The sequence below is a fragment of the Dipodomys ordii genome, unplaced genomic scaffold (assembly GCF_000151885.1).
Source record: "Dipodomys ordii isolate 6190 unplaced genomic scaffold, Dord_2.0 Scaffold2, whole genome shotgun sequence".
Taxonomy (NCBI): Eukaryota; Metazoa; Chordata; class Mammalia; order Rodentia; family Heteromyidae; genus Dipodomys; species Dipodomys ordii.
In genome coordinates this window covers 31,539,341-31,552,359 of record NW_012267218.1, presented here as the reverse complement: position 1 = coordinate 31,552,359, position 13,019 = coordinate 31,539,341, and the positions used below count along the sequence as shown (strand labels likewise).

Below are 13,019 nucleotides of genomic sequence, written 5' to 3'. Positions count from 1 at the left end.
CCTCCCTCCCTCCCTCGCACTCTCGTTCCCTCCTTCCCTCCCTCCCTTCCTTCCTTCCTTCCTTCCTTCCTTCCTTCCTTCCTTCCTCCTTTCTCTGTGCTGGTACTAGGTGTTAAATTCAATTTTCTTTCCTGTGCTGGTATTAGATGTTTAATTCAAGGCCTGAGCACTGTCCCTGAGCTTCTTTGCTCAAAGTTAGCACTCTTACCACTTGAGCCACAGCTCTACTTCCAACTTTTTGGTGGTTAATTGAAGATAAGAGTCTCACGGACTTTCCTGCCTGGGCTGGCTTTGAACTGTGATCTTCAGATCTTAGCCTCCTGAGATTTAACTAAAATTGTAGGTGTGAGCCACTGGTGCCCAGCTTCCCTGTTATACCTTATTCCTTTTCAAGGCAACTCTCTCATTGTATGAGTGACACAGGATGAAGGAGAGCCATCCGAAGACTTGATTTCTTAGTGAAGCGAAGCCATCCCAGCATGCTCTCTGGCAGTGCAGCGTACGGCAGTCTACTGAACACAGTTCATCTCAGTGCTTCCTGTGTTGCATAAATTCAGGTCATGGAGTCCTTTGTTTTGAGCAAGATGGGCCGCATGAGAAAGTATCTCACAGGGGAATCCAATGGCTCCGAGCTTGATGGCAGCACAGCAGAGCTCAGGGAGGACCTGGACCAAGCCAAGACCCAGATTGGAATGACTGAGTCCCTCTTGAAAGCACTATCGCCCACCGACAGCCTGGAGATCTTCACGAAACTCGAGGTACTGCCCAACTGCATGGCTTCGGTGACCCATGTTAATCTCCCACTTATTTTTATAGTCTTGGCTTTTTGCAGTCAATGAAAACAGAAAAATGAAAAGTCCTAGTGAGAGCAGAGATCTCAGAAACCCGTTTGCTTATTTAACCTTTTCACCCTTGAACTGCCTCATGTGATAATAACTTTTAGATATTCACTTGCATTGTATTATACATGGGCTAGCGAAGGGAAAGTGAGTGAATTCAATTGAGCACCTTTGAGATGCTTCCAAAAATCATGAAGAGCTGCCTGGTGTCGTTTGGAGGGGACTGTTTTAAGATGTGGTGGCGGTTGCTTGTGTGTTCTTGTGTAGGAGATACAGCAGCAGATTCTCCAGCAGAAGCACAGCATGACCGTCCTGGAGAATCACATAGGTTGTCGCACCCCGGAACTCTCTGACTTGAAAAGGCAATATGAAAGTGTCAGCGATTTGTTCAGTGCCAAGAAACGTGTTTTGCAAGATCACTTCTGTGCATTATTGAACGGTGAGTGTGAGGTTTCTCTTGAACGATGACCAGTAAAGTGCTGTGTGCCTATAATAACCTAAGCCTGGCTTATAGGTAGTTTGCATAGACAGCATTGATTGATTGATGGAGGTACTGGGCTTGGAACTCAGGGTCTGTCTCTTAATGGACAGATGCTCTTTCACTTGAGCCATGTTCCTGTCTCTTTTCCTTTAGTTTGTTTGTTTATGTTTAATTTTTTGTTTTGGTGCTAGTCTTATAGCTTGATCTCTGGGCCTGGGTATTGTCCCTGAGCTTCTTTTGCTCAAGGCTGGCACCCCACCAACTGAGCCACAGCTCCACCTTCTGGCTTCTTTGGTAGTTTAATGGGGATATAAGAGTCTCAGACTTTCCTGCTCAGGCTAGCTTCAAACTGAGATTCTCAGATGTCAGACTCCTGAATAGCTAGGGTTGCGTGTGAGCCACCAGTGCCCAGCTCACTTTCCCCCCCCCCTTTTTTTTATTTGTGTCTGTCATGGGGCTTAAACTCAGGACCTGGTGTCTGTCCCTGAGCTCTTTTGCTCAAGGCTAACGCTCTACCACTTTGAGTTATAATGCCATTTACGATTTTCTGGTGGTTAACTGGAAATAAAAGTCTCACGGAGGTTTCTACCTGGGATGAGTTTGAACTGAGATCCTCAGGTATCAGCCTCCTGAGTGGCTAGAATTACAGGTGTGGGCCACCTGCACCCTGCCTTTCACTTTCATTTTTTTTAGACAAGGTCTCTTGCTTTCTGCCAAGGGTTACCCTTGGGCCATGATCTTCCTTTTCCACCTCTCACCTAATTGGGATAATAGGTGTGTACCTCCATGCCTGACATCACAAACAGTATTTGAAAGAATAATAGTTAGACAAATCCATTGGGGAAACCTATTTAGTAATGGATGGTATAAGTAACATCGGAAAGCACTGTTTTCATGGGTAAGTCACCGATACCAAGTGCCACCGACTGCCTGTGGCTGTTGAGTCTATGAGCTCATGCCCTAGCAACTATTTTGGGATATCCTGGGTACTTAAAGAGAAAATTTGGTAGCTCATGCCTGTAATTCTAGCTATTCAGGACACTGAAATCTGAGGATCCCTGTTCAAAGCCAACCTGGGCAGAAAGCCAAGTGATAGGGGCTCATGCCTATAATCCTAGCTACTCAGGAAGCTGAGATCTGAGGATCATGGTTTGGTGCCAGCTCAGGCAGAAAAGTCCATGAGACTCTTATCTCCAACAAACTACGCAGAGAAAGCCAGAAGAGGTGCTATGGCTCAAATGGTGGAGTTCTAGTCTTGAGCAAAAGAAGCTCAGAGACAGTGCCTAGACCCTGAGTTTAAGCCCCAGGACACGTGTGTGTGTGTGTGTGTGTGTGTGTGTGTGTGTGTGTGTGTGTGTGTGTGTGTGTGTGTGTGCACATAAATGTGTGCATGCATGCTCAGAAAACCGGAAGTGATACTGTGGATCAAGTGGTAGAGTGCTAGCCTCGAACTGAAGAGCTGAGGGATGGTGACCAGGCCCAGTTCAAGCCCCATCACACACACACACACACACACACAGAGTCCATGATACTCTTATCTCTAAATAACCATCAAAAAGCCTGAAGTAAAACTGTGGCCCAAGTGGTAGAATACCAGCTTTGAGTGGAAAGTGAAAATCCAAGGCCCTGAGTTCAAGCCCCAATGCCAACATCAAAGAAAATATACCAAATTATGCTGTATTCGCTCTCAAAATTAGGTGTCAGTATTTATTAGCACTTTACACAGTAGTATAGAAAACGGATTCTACAAGCTCTCACATAACAGGGATCATGATGTGCAAATGAAATGAATAGACCTATTTTTTTTCTTCTCCAGATCAATGTAAGAACTTTAATGACTGGTTCAGCAGCATTAAAATGAGCCTTAAGGACTGTTTTGAGCCCTCAGCAACCAAAACGAGTGTGGAGCAAAAGCTACAAAAACTTTCTGTAAGATACCTATATCAAAACTGATCAAACTAAAATATTAGCAACATAGGACTGTATTTACATTTATAGGGAAGTACTTACTTTGACATGGTAACTTTTTTTATGTAAGAGGTAATACTTCTAAATAACCTGGATATTTTCCAGATATACTGAAACTGCTTAATGGGTAAGTACTACAGTGGCTTTAACAATTCTATTTTCATATTCTAAGATTCTGTTTATGTTAAGACACTATTTTAGTGAAATGCACTTATTATTATTGTTGTTGTTGTTACTATTATTTTTGCAGTGCTGGTTTGAACTCGGGCCTTGAACTTGCTAAGGTCTCCCTTCATGTCCAGGCTAGCTTAGAGTTTGAGTCTCCTATGCTTGCTTTCCCACATCGCTGAGATGGTAAATGCATGCCACTGTGCCCACCTATGAGTTGAGCTAGAGCCTTATGATCAGGACCCATCTTTCTCCTCCAATCTCTATCTCCCAAGTAGGCAGGATTATAGGTTTGAGCACCATACTAAAAATTGGCTAAAAATTGCAACTGAAGTTTTATTTTCTTTTCCGAGTATTGGGGCTTGAATTCAGGGCCTTGAGCTTTGGTCAGATCTTTTGCTCATAGCTAGTGCAATACCACTTGAGCCATATCTCCAACTTTTGGCTTTTGGCTGGTTACCTAGAGATAAGAGGCTCATGGATTTGTCTGCCCTGGTTAGTTTCAATCCTCAATTCTTAGGTCTTAGCCTCCCAAGTATTTGGGATTATAGGCATCAATCACCAGCAGCTAGCTGCAATTGAATGTTAACACACTGCTGGTCAGACTACAACATGAACTAAAAGGCTGAGTGTGGGGGGAAACATGTTGCGTGCTTGATCACTTTAGGGTAGACAGTCTAGTAAAGTGTTTGCTTGCTTGCTTGTTCTTTGGGAACCAGGCTAGCCTTGAACTCCTGGGGCTAAAGCTGTCTTCATGCCTTCCTTCCCCACCCCAGTAACTGGCGATAGGGGCCCAGTTCTGTTTTGATGCTGTCATGTTCTCAAGCTTGTTGATGGCAACTAAATGTTCTCTTTGCTATAATTAATTGGTATTAACTAATTAGTTAACCAATTAAGTGGTATTAATCTTTATTGCAAGACTTACCTTTGCCCCTCTTTTTGCCTTTACTTTTTTCTTTTTTTTTTCTGATCCTGGGCTTGAACTTGGGGCTTGGATGCTGTCCCTGAGCCTCTTTGTACTCTAGGCTAGCACTCTACCACTTGAGCCACAGAGCCACTTCTGGCTTTTTGTGAGTAGTTTATATTGGAGATAAGAGTCTCATGGACTTTTCTGCTCAGGTTGGCTTTGAACTTGGGCCTTAGCTAGGATTAGAGGCGTGAGCCACTAGTGCCCAGCTCTTGTATCTCATTTTGTCCATATCATAGGCCTCAGCAACTGATGCATTGAAACACTAAAATTGCAAGGAAAATTCTGCTTGGGCCAAGTTCAAGGGAGAGTAGTCTGTTTAGTTTTGCATATTGATTGCCAGAAAGTAAAGAAGTATTTAGGAGAAGTGGAACAGAGCCAGAATAAGAGTGTGTGGCTTCCTTGGTCTTGGTCCAAGTTCCATGCTCCTGTATTTCTTGTACTTCTATGATTCCAAGAAAACCAGATGCAAATGCATTTTGACATCCACGATTCAGAACAGCTACAGACCTATCTGCCACTGGCGCTAAGCCATGTCTTCATGTCCTGTCAGGGACAAGATGTTGAGATGGAGTGTCGGTTTGTGTGCTGGTTTAGAATAGTGTCACAGAGGTGACACAGAGCTCATCAGACCATTTTAACCTTCTGTTTTCTTCCTTCAGGATTTCTTGGCTCTTGAGGGGCGGAGTGATAAAATGCAGCAGGTAGATACCGTATTGGAGCACGTACAGAAACATCTTCCCAAAGCACATGTTAAGGAGCTTCACAGTTGGCTCCTGACTCAGGAACTAGAATTAGAGAAAATGGAGTCTATCTGCCAGGCCTGTGCAAAGGAACTTGGTCACCACCTGCAGCAGCTGCTGAGGTAGGAAAGAAAGGTGATCTCAAACACCACTTTCTAGCAATATTTTCCTAGTGATTTCTCATGAACTCTTTGTCAGTACCATGTATGCTAGGAAATACAGTACATTTACATTTCACAAGTAAAATAGATATAGTTGGTCTCAGGGAGAAATCCTCTACACCGAAACATGAGATGTTCTACTCTCTTATATAAAATGGGAAGTGGCCAGGCACCAGTGGCTCACACCTGTAATCCTAACTATGAAGAAGGCTAAGATTTGAGGATCATGGTTCAAAGACAGCCTAGGCAGGAAAGTCCACGAGACACTTATCTCCAGTTAAGCACCCCAAAAAAGTGAGAAGTAGAGCTGTAACTCAAGTGACAGAACATTAGTCTTAGGCAAAAAAGCTCAGAAACAGTGCCCAGGCCCTGACTTCAAGCCCTAGGTAAAAATGCTTAGAGACAGTGCCCAGGCCCTAAGTTCAAACCCTGGTAAAAATGCTTAGAGACAGTGCCCAGGCCCTAAGTTCAAACTCTAAGCCTAGTGCGCGCGCGCACACACACACACACACACACACACACACACACACACTTACAGACACAAGAATTGTTTTCATATGACCTATGTACCAATGACATACCTAATGTGATGCAAATGCTATGGGAAAATTTGTCTTTATTCTTTAAGGAATGAGGACAAGAAAGGAGGAAAATCGATATTTTACAGTAACAGACACATTTTGTCCCAAATAATTTAGATTTGTGATTGGTAGAATCTATGGATATAGAAACATAGATACAGAGGCCTGACGACACTTTGTTTTTTAATTTTTCATGTTTTTGCAATGCTGGGTGTCAAACTCGGAGCTCTGTCTCTAGCCCTTTCTCTGGGCTAGAGATTAAATTGATGCTAGGATTACAAAAAGTTTGAGAGATTCTTCAAATGATCTAAAATGGCAAAGGCTTGGGATTATCCAAGAAATGTTTTCTATTTGTTGTCTCATCTTTACAATACCTTTACATGACTCATTGCTTTAGTGACTTCCACTCTAGTACAGTAAATTACTGTTCAGATTTTGATATGTGGCAAGTTATATCTTTTCTAGGAAAATAAACACAGGAAGTAAATACCTGGTCAAGTCACAAGGTACATGTCATCCTTCTCTTGGATATGAATCTATTTTTGCTCATTTTGTAGTCTGATCTGTGAATTGTTCTTTTAGATTGCAGGATGATTATAGAAACCTAAGTAAGTGGTTGACTAATCAAGAAGAGAAATGGAAAGAAATGGGTGAATCGGGAGAGAAAGCTGAGCTATTTTGGGAAGCATTAGCTCAAATGAGGTATCGTGATCTTGGGCAAGGTGTATTACTTGGAGTATAATTCCTTCCATCCTGTAGTAGCAACTCCTACAAATTTTCAATGGTATTTGGAAATTACAGGGAACAGTTTGAATCTGTGGTCCAGCTGAACAGCTCTTTGAAGGAACATGGCTTTTCGGAGGAAGAAGAAATAATAGCAGAATCAACACATTTGATTGACCGATACCAGACATTATTGAGACAATTACCTGGAAGTGAAGAAGAGGCTAAGCTACCACCTGCTGAGGACCAGAGCCTCCCTGATCTCACACATGATGTGATTCTGTGGATAAAAGAGATTAAAGAGTCCCTTATGGCTTTGAATTCATCTGAAGGAAAAATGCCACTTGAAGAAAGAATCCAAAAAATAAAGGTAAAACTGTGGAAAGTAGATTTGACAGGTCAGAGTGAACTCTCACTTTGAAAAGATTTAGAAGAAAAGTGGCCAAGATTTGTTTCTTAATGGAAAGTAGGATTACTGTGGACCAGTTGAAGCAATTCAAATCACTGAACTTACAGAAGACAAGGGTTGGGATGGATATAAAATTATTTTAATGCATACTCAAGAAAGTATAACCTCTTTTTGAGGGTAGGACCCAGTCATTGTCATCTTCAGTATGTGCCAATAAATGAAATAAAAGCCATGGATGAGAACCTGAGTTACTGAGGATACAGGATGAATCCATGTCAGGAGAGCAAATTCAGGGGACAGCAGCACAAGTGCTTATTGAAATCACTTTAGTTGAAGCATATTATGGAGAAAAAAATGATCGATACTAATGAGCTAGTAGCTGAGATATGAGGATTTCAGTTCAAAGCCAGCCTGGGCAGGGAAGACTCTTAACTCCAGTAAACCAGCAAAATGTCACAAACAGAGCTGGAGTTCAGTTGGTAGAGTGTCAGCCTTGAGTAAAGCTAAGGGGCAGCACTCAGGCCCTAAGTCGTATGCCCCAGTACTGGCACCAAAAAAATTAAAAAACAAAAAAAAAGCTGGTTGAGGAAAATCATTTGAGATTGTGTCTGTGAGTGTGCCTACCTGGCTCATGGGAATCTTGAGTAGTTTTTCTGAATGGAACTGCATTTTGTTAGAGCAGAGAATGGATAACTGTCATGGTGGAGAGATGAGTTGACATGAGGCATGTTTTTCCTCTGCAAAGTTATGGCTCTTAACAGAAATGTCCTGCTAGGCTGTTCCCGATCCTTCCCTCCACCAGTGAATGGTAGAAGTGAATGGCAAGGAGGATTTGTGGGACCTGTGAAATCAAAGAAAGCAGTTGAAAATCAAGGGCTGAACATTTACTGAGCACCAACTCTGCAATTTATCTGTCTCTGGGGCATCTATGAAAATGAAACTCTGCAGTTAGACTCTCAGTGGAAAGTTTACAAATAAAATGCCATCATCTGAGCTAGGTGTTTGGTGGCTCACACCTATAATCCTAGATACTCTTAGGAATCTGAGAATCTCAGTTCAGTACCAGCCAGGGCAGAGAAATCCCTGAGAGCCTTACTTCCAATTAATCACCAAAAAGCTGGAAGTTGGAGGCGTGATATAAGTGGTAGAGCACCAGCTATTATAAGAAGCTAAGGAGGAAGGCAGGCACTGGTGGCTCATACCTGTAATCCTAGCTGCTCAGGAGGCTGAGATTTGAGAATCACAGTTCAAAGCCAGCCCAGGCAGGAAGGTCCATGAGATTCTTATTTCCAATTAACCATCAGAAAACCAGAAATGGTGTTGTGGCTCAAGTGGTAGAGCACTCACCTTGAGCTGAAGAACTCAAGGACAGTGCCCAGACCCAGAGTTCAAGCCCCACAACTAACAACCCTCTCCCCCCAGATCCCCAAAAAGCTAAAGAGGAGTGCGAGACCCTCAGTTCAAGCATTGGTACCAGCAACACACACAGTCATCGGTAATATCCTTAAGTAAAGCAAATGACATTTTTTTCTTTGTTTCAGGAAATCATTTTACTGAAACCTGAAGGAGACGCCAAAATCCAAACTGTTATGAGACAAGCTGAGGGCAGCGAGGCCTCGGAGGTTCAGGAGACCCTGACTGATATCCACAGCCAATGGGACAGCACCCTCCACTTAGCCAACACGTACCTAAGGTAGAGGACAAGTTCGCCTTCACCCTGCATCGCTTTCCATGGCCCAGTGGAACCACAACAAGTTTGTTTTGTCTGTCTGCGGCCTGGGTTGGGGAATAATCTCTGCTGGAGGGAAAGTTGGTATCTCAGATAAGAAAAGGCATCCCAGTGTTGATTCCTGAGCAATGGGAACTGAACGTAGTTCATGCACCAACCTGGGAATCTTAGCAGCAAATTCTCACTTACCCCTGCTTCCCTTCCATACCCCCTCCCTCCAGTCAGCCTCATCCTTCACATGAAACAGTGTAGAACTATCTCTCAAGATTTGCTTACAGAAATTCCAAAAAGGGTAAACATTGATAAACATTAGCTGAACCTTCTAGATAGATCTCTGGCAGAAACTTATTTTGTATCAGGTCTTAAATGTATATTTCAGGTTGGAAATAAATGTTGACTGAGCTTTTTCTAAGGTGATAGATCAAAATTTAAGTTACAGAAAGCATAGAGTTGCTAAATATGCTTAATGCTTATTTTACTCTTATGTAAATATATCATAAAGGATATTGTCATGATATTTAAATATAACAAAAAAAGTCAGGATTTTGATACCTAAGGTATTAAAAATTCTCTGGGCAAACTGTGTAAAATAATTTCTAGATTTCTGAGCTAAATGTAGTGCTATTTAGAATGTTATAATGTACCCAGGCATTGGTTCATGCCTGTCATCCTAGTTACTCAAGAGACAGGTCTGAGAATTGTGGTTCAAAGCCAACCTGGGCAGATGACACCATGAGTCTCTTGTCTCCTGTTAACAAGCAAAAAGCTGGCTCAAATGGTAGAGCCCCAGCTTTGAGTGGAAAAAGCCAAGTGAGAGCTGGTGGCTCTGAGTTCAAGTCCCAATACTGGCAATCATATTTTTTTTAAGTTACAATGTATATTTGTGGGTTTTTTATTTGTTTGTTTTTGTGGTTGTGGCACTTGAACTTAGGGTCTGGGCACTGTCCCTGAACTCTTTTGTTCAGAGCTACCCCTCTACCTCTTTGAGCCACAATGCCACTACCAGTTTTTGAGTGGTTCACTGGAGATAAGAGTCTCACAGAGACTTTTCTGCCCCGGCTGGTCTCAGATCTCAGTCTCCTGAGTAGCTAGAATTACAAGTGTGAGCCACCAGTTCCTGGCTATCTGTGTTATTTTAATGCTATTTATTTTTAATATATCTTGAATTATAGCATGCAAAATGCCTTCCCATTCTGCTAACCATCATTTCATTTATGAAACATTTGGTGAAATTTAGCCACCAAGAAAAACTTCTGCTAGAAGGAGAGAAATACCTCCAAAGTAAAGAGGACCTCAGACTGATGCTCACAGAATTAAAGAAGAAGCAAGAAGCAGGTTTCGCTCTGCAACCTGGTTTGCAGGAGAAGCAAGCCCAGCTAAAAATCTATAAGAAATTCCTCCAAAAGGCACAAGATTTGACGTCCTTGCTAAAGGAGTTAAAATCTCAAGGAAATTACCTCTTGGAGTGCACCAAAAATCCCAGCTTCAGCGAAGAGCCCTGGCTGGAAATAAAACATCTACATGAAAGTCTCCTTCAGCAGTTGCAGGTGACTTGGACAGAGGTTTAAATGATTGCAGTGATTTCTATGTAAGATTTGTAACATAGAGCCTTACAGATGGCTTTGGTTGTCATTCTTCGAGTACACCCAAAGCTTTCAAAATTTATTATTTTTATGTGGAAATACTAACTCTCAAAATTGACAGAATCAATCCAGTCAGTTTTGCTTAGGAAATCCTTTGCTTGTTAAAAGATGATGATGTTATTTCCTGTCATTGAAATTCTCTTCTTTGAGAGTTCAATAGATTAAAAATTATTTGAGGTGCTGGGAAGGTGGCTCAGTGGTAGAGCACTTGCCTTATATGCATGAGGCCCTGGGTTCGATTCCTCAGCACCACATAAGCAAAAAAAAGGCGGAATTGGCGCTGTGGCTCAAGTGGTAGAGCGCTAGCCTTGAGCTGAAGAGCTGAAGGACAGTGCCCAGGCCCAGAGTTCAGGCCCCACAACCGGACCCCCCCCAAAAAAAGTAAAAATTATTTGAATTTAATACATTTATTTTTTGTATTTTGTTTAGTTGTAGAGAGGAGTTTTAGTTGAACATGTCAATTAATGTTAACCCTTTAGGTTCATGTTCTTTGGACATGGCTGTGGAGTTGACAATGTGGATATTCATCATCCACCCATCTATCCATTGCAATAGTTTAATATGAATTATATTTATGAAACTTCTTGTTTGTGCCCTTCCTGGGACATTTCCACATGATCTGCAGTGAAAGAATTGAGGCAAAATGTCAGCTTGTCATGAGGGAATATATTCTCTAAATAAGACTGTTTATAATCCTCTACTGAAAGCCAGGTTCAATGCAAGCATTACTAAGATAAGAAATGCTACTTCTCCAGATACCAGCAGCTGGGCAGGGTTTAAGATGTACCTGCTTGATGCCAGGCACTAGTGGCTTACACCTGTAATCCTAGCTACTCAGGAAGCTGAGATCTGAGGATCATGGTTCAAAACCAGCAGGGCAGGAAAGTCTGTTAACCACCGGAAAATGAAATGGATCTGTGGCTTAAAAGTGGTAGAAAGCTAGCTTTGAGCAGGACAGATCCCAGGCCCTGAGTTCAACCCCCACAACCAACCCCCTCCCCCCACCAAAAAAATATATGTGCTTGACTGAATATTTTTTAGCTAATAGCTGTTGCTTTTCTGATCAGGTATAGCCATCTGATAACCATAGGTCCCCCAGGGAGGGAACTAGAGGATGATTTTACTTTTGAGCTAGGAAGATTTGAGTTTGACTCTTGGGAAAAGGAATCTGGAATCATATAATAAATTCTCACTTATTTTCCAAGTGTGAATTTTTGGCTTCAAAGTCATAGATAATTGAGGGGGTCTCATTTATTATGGACGTTTGTAATTTAATTTAATGATAGGCTTTGTAGTGTAGCATCTTGTAAGCTCTTAACTAATTGCTTTTGGGAAGGAAGCAAAGGCAAGAAAACATGGAAGGACAAATGTCTTCATTCAGAGTCATTTGGGAGAAGGAGAGATGGAGAGTTTTACATTGTACTATCTCAAACACCAGGAGCTTTGGATAAGATTGGACATAGCCCTGTTTTGAGATGAAACTCTTAATAAAATAAACAAGTATTTATGAATGGTATAATTACCTTCTGAGAGAGGAAATAATTACCTTCTGAGAGAAATACTTGGTAAGGTGCCATGGTTTTACTTTTAGGATTCTGTGCAAAAATTGGAGAGTCATGTGGAAGAGCATCACTCATACCATCTTGCAGTCGCAGACCTGAACACCACGTTGGACCATTTCTCCGAGGAACTTGAACATCTTTCCCAGGTGCCTGAAGATCAAACAGCAGTGGAGGACAAACTGCAGAGGCTGCAGGTATTAAATAAGTCCAGACCGAGTAGACATTCTTGAAAAGAACCAATATTCATTACCAATTAACTATCAGTGTCTTCAGTATGAAATCCAAGTACTAGTCAGATGACTCATAGATAAAGATTTGAGCTGACATAATAAAATGGGAATATGCTTCCTTTCCTTTTTCCTTTCATTTCCTTTTTCCTTTCCTTTCCTTCCCCTTCCTCTTCTCCTTCCCCTTCCCCCTTCCCCTTCCTCTTCCCCTTCCCCCTTCCCCCTTTCCCTGTGCTGGTTTTGGGGTTTGAACTCTAAACCTGGGTGCTTTCCCTGTGCTTATCTATTAAAGGCTATGGCTTTAATAGCAGAATGCCAGTCTTGAGTAAAAAGACTCAGGGACAGCACCCAGGCTCTGAGTTCAAGCCCCAGGCCTGGCACCAAAAAAAAAAAAAAAGAAAAAAAGAAAGAAAAAAAAAAGAAAAAATGGAGACTTCTGGGAGTGGGCAGAGCACTTGTGGCTCTGCATTGCTGTAAGGGCCTGAGGATTTATCTTTTCCACTTTGGAGGTGGGCCCCAAATTAAAGCCCCAGAACTGGAACCACCCCAAAAAATAAGGCTGGAGGCATTGCTCAAGTGGTAAAGCATCAGTCTAGCAAATGAAGGCCTGAGTTCAAACAAATATCTGTGAACATTTTTTTTCATGACTTGTTGCAGTTTTCTTAATACATGTCAAAGATTTGTTTGAGAATTTAATGTGGCATACTAGATTGTTTTAAATTGTACTCCAGAGTTTCTTCTTTGTGGCATGTGTTGGTTGGGGTGTGTGTGTGTGTGTGTGTGTGTTGGTTGGGGGGCGGGTGTGTGTGTGTGTGTGT

General features: G+C 42.1%; 1 protein-coding gene across 1 annotated transcript in view; it reads left to right on the top strand.

The window, feature by feature from the left end:
* Syne2 (spectrin repeat containing, nuclear envelope 2) overlaps positions 1-13,019 on the top strand; it is a 282,755-nt gene that overhangs the window by 122,643 nt on the left and 147,093 nt on the right. The window contains exons 33-41 of the mRNA XM_013013810.1: positions 558-758; positions 1,107-1,278; positions 3,137-3,249; positions 5,086-5,288; positions 6,491-6,610; positions 6,710-7,001; positions 8,582-8,733; positions 10,007-10,316; positions 12,004-12,168. Coding sequence (XP_012869264.1) covers positions 558-758; positions 1,107-1,278; positions 3,137-3,249; positions 5,086-5,288; positions 6,491-6,610; positions 6,710-7,001; positions 8,582-8,733; positions 10,007-10,316; positions 12,004-12,168 — 1,728 coding nt within the window. The remainder of the gene's footprint in view (positions 1-557; positions 759-1,106; positions 1,279-3,136; positions 3,250-5,085; positions 5,289-6,490; positions 6,611-6,709; positions 7,002-8,581; positions 8,734-10,006; positions 10,317-12,003; positions 12,169-13,019) is intronic.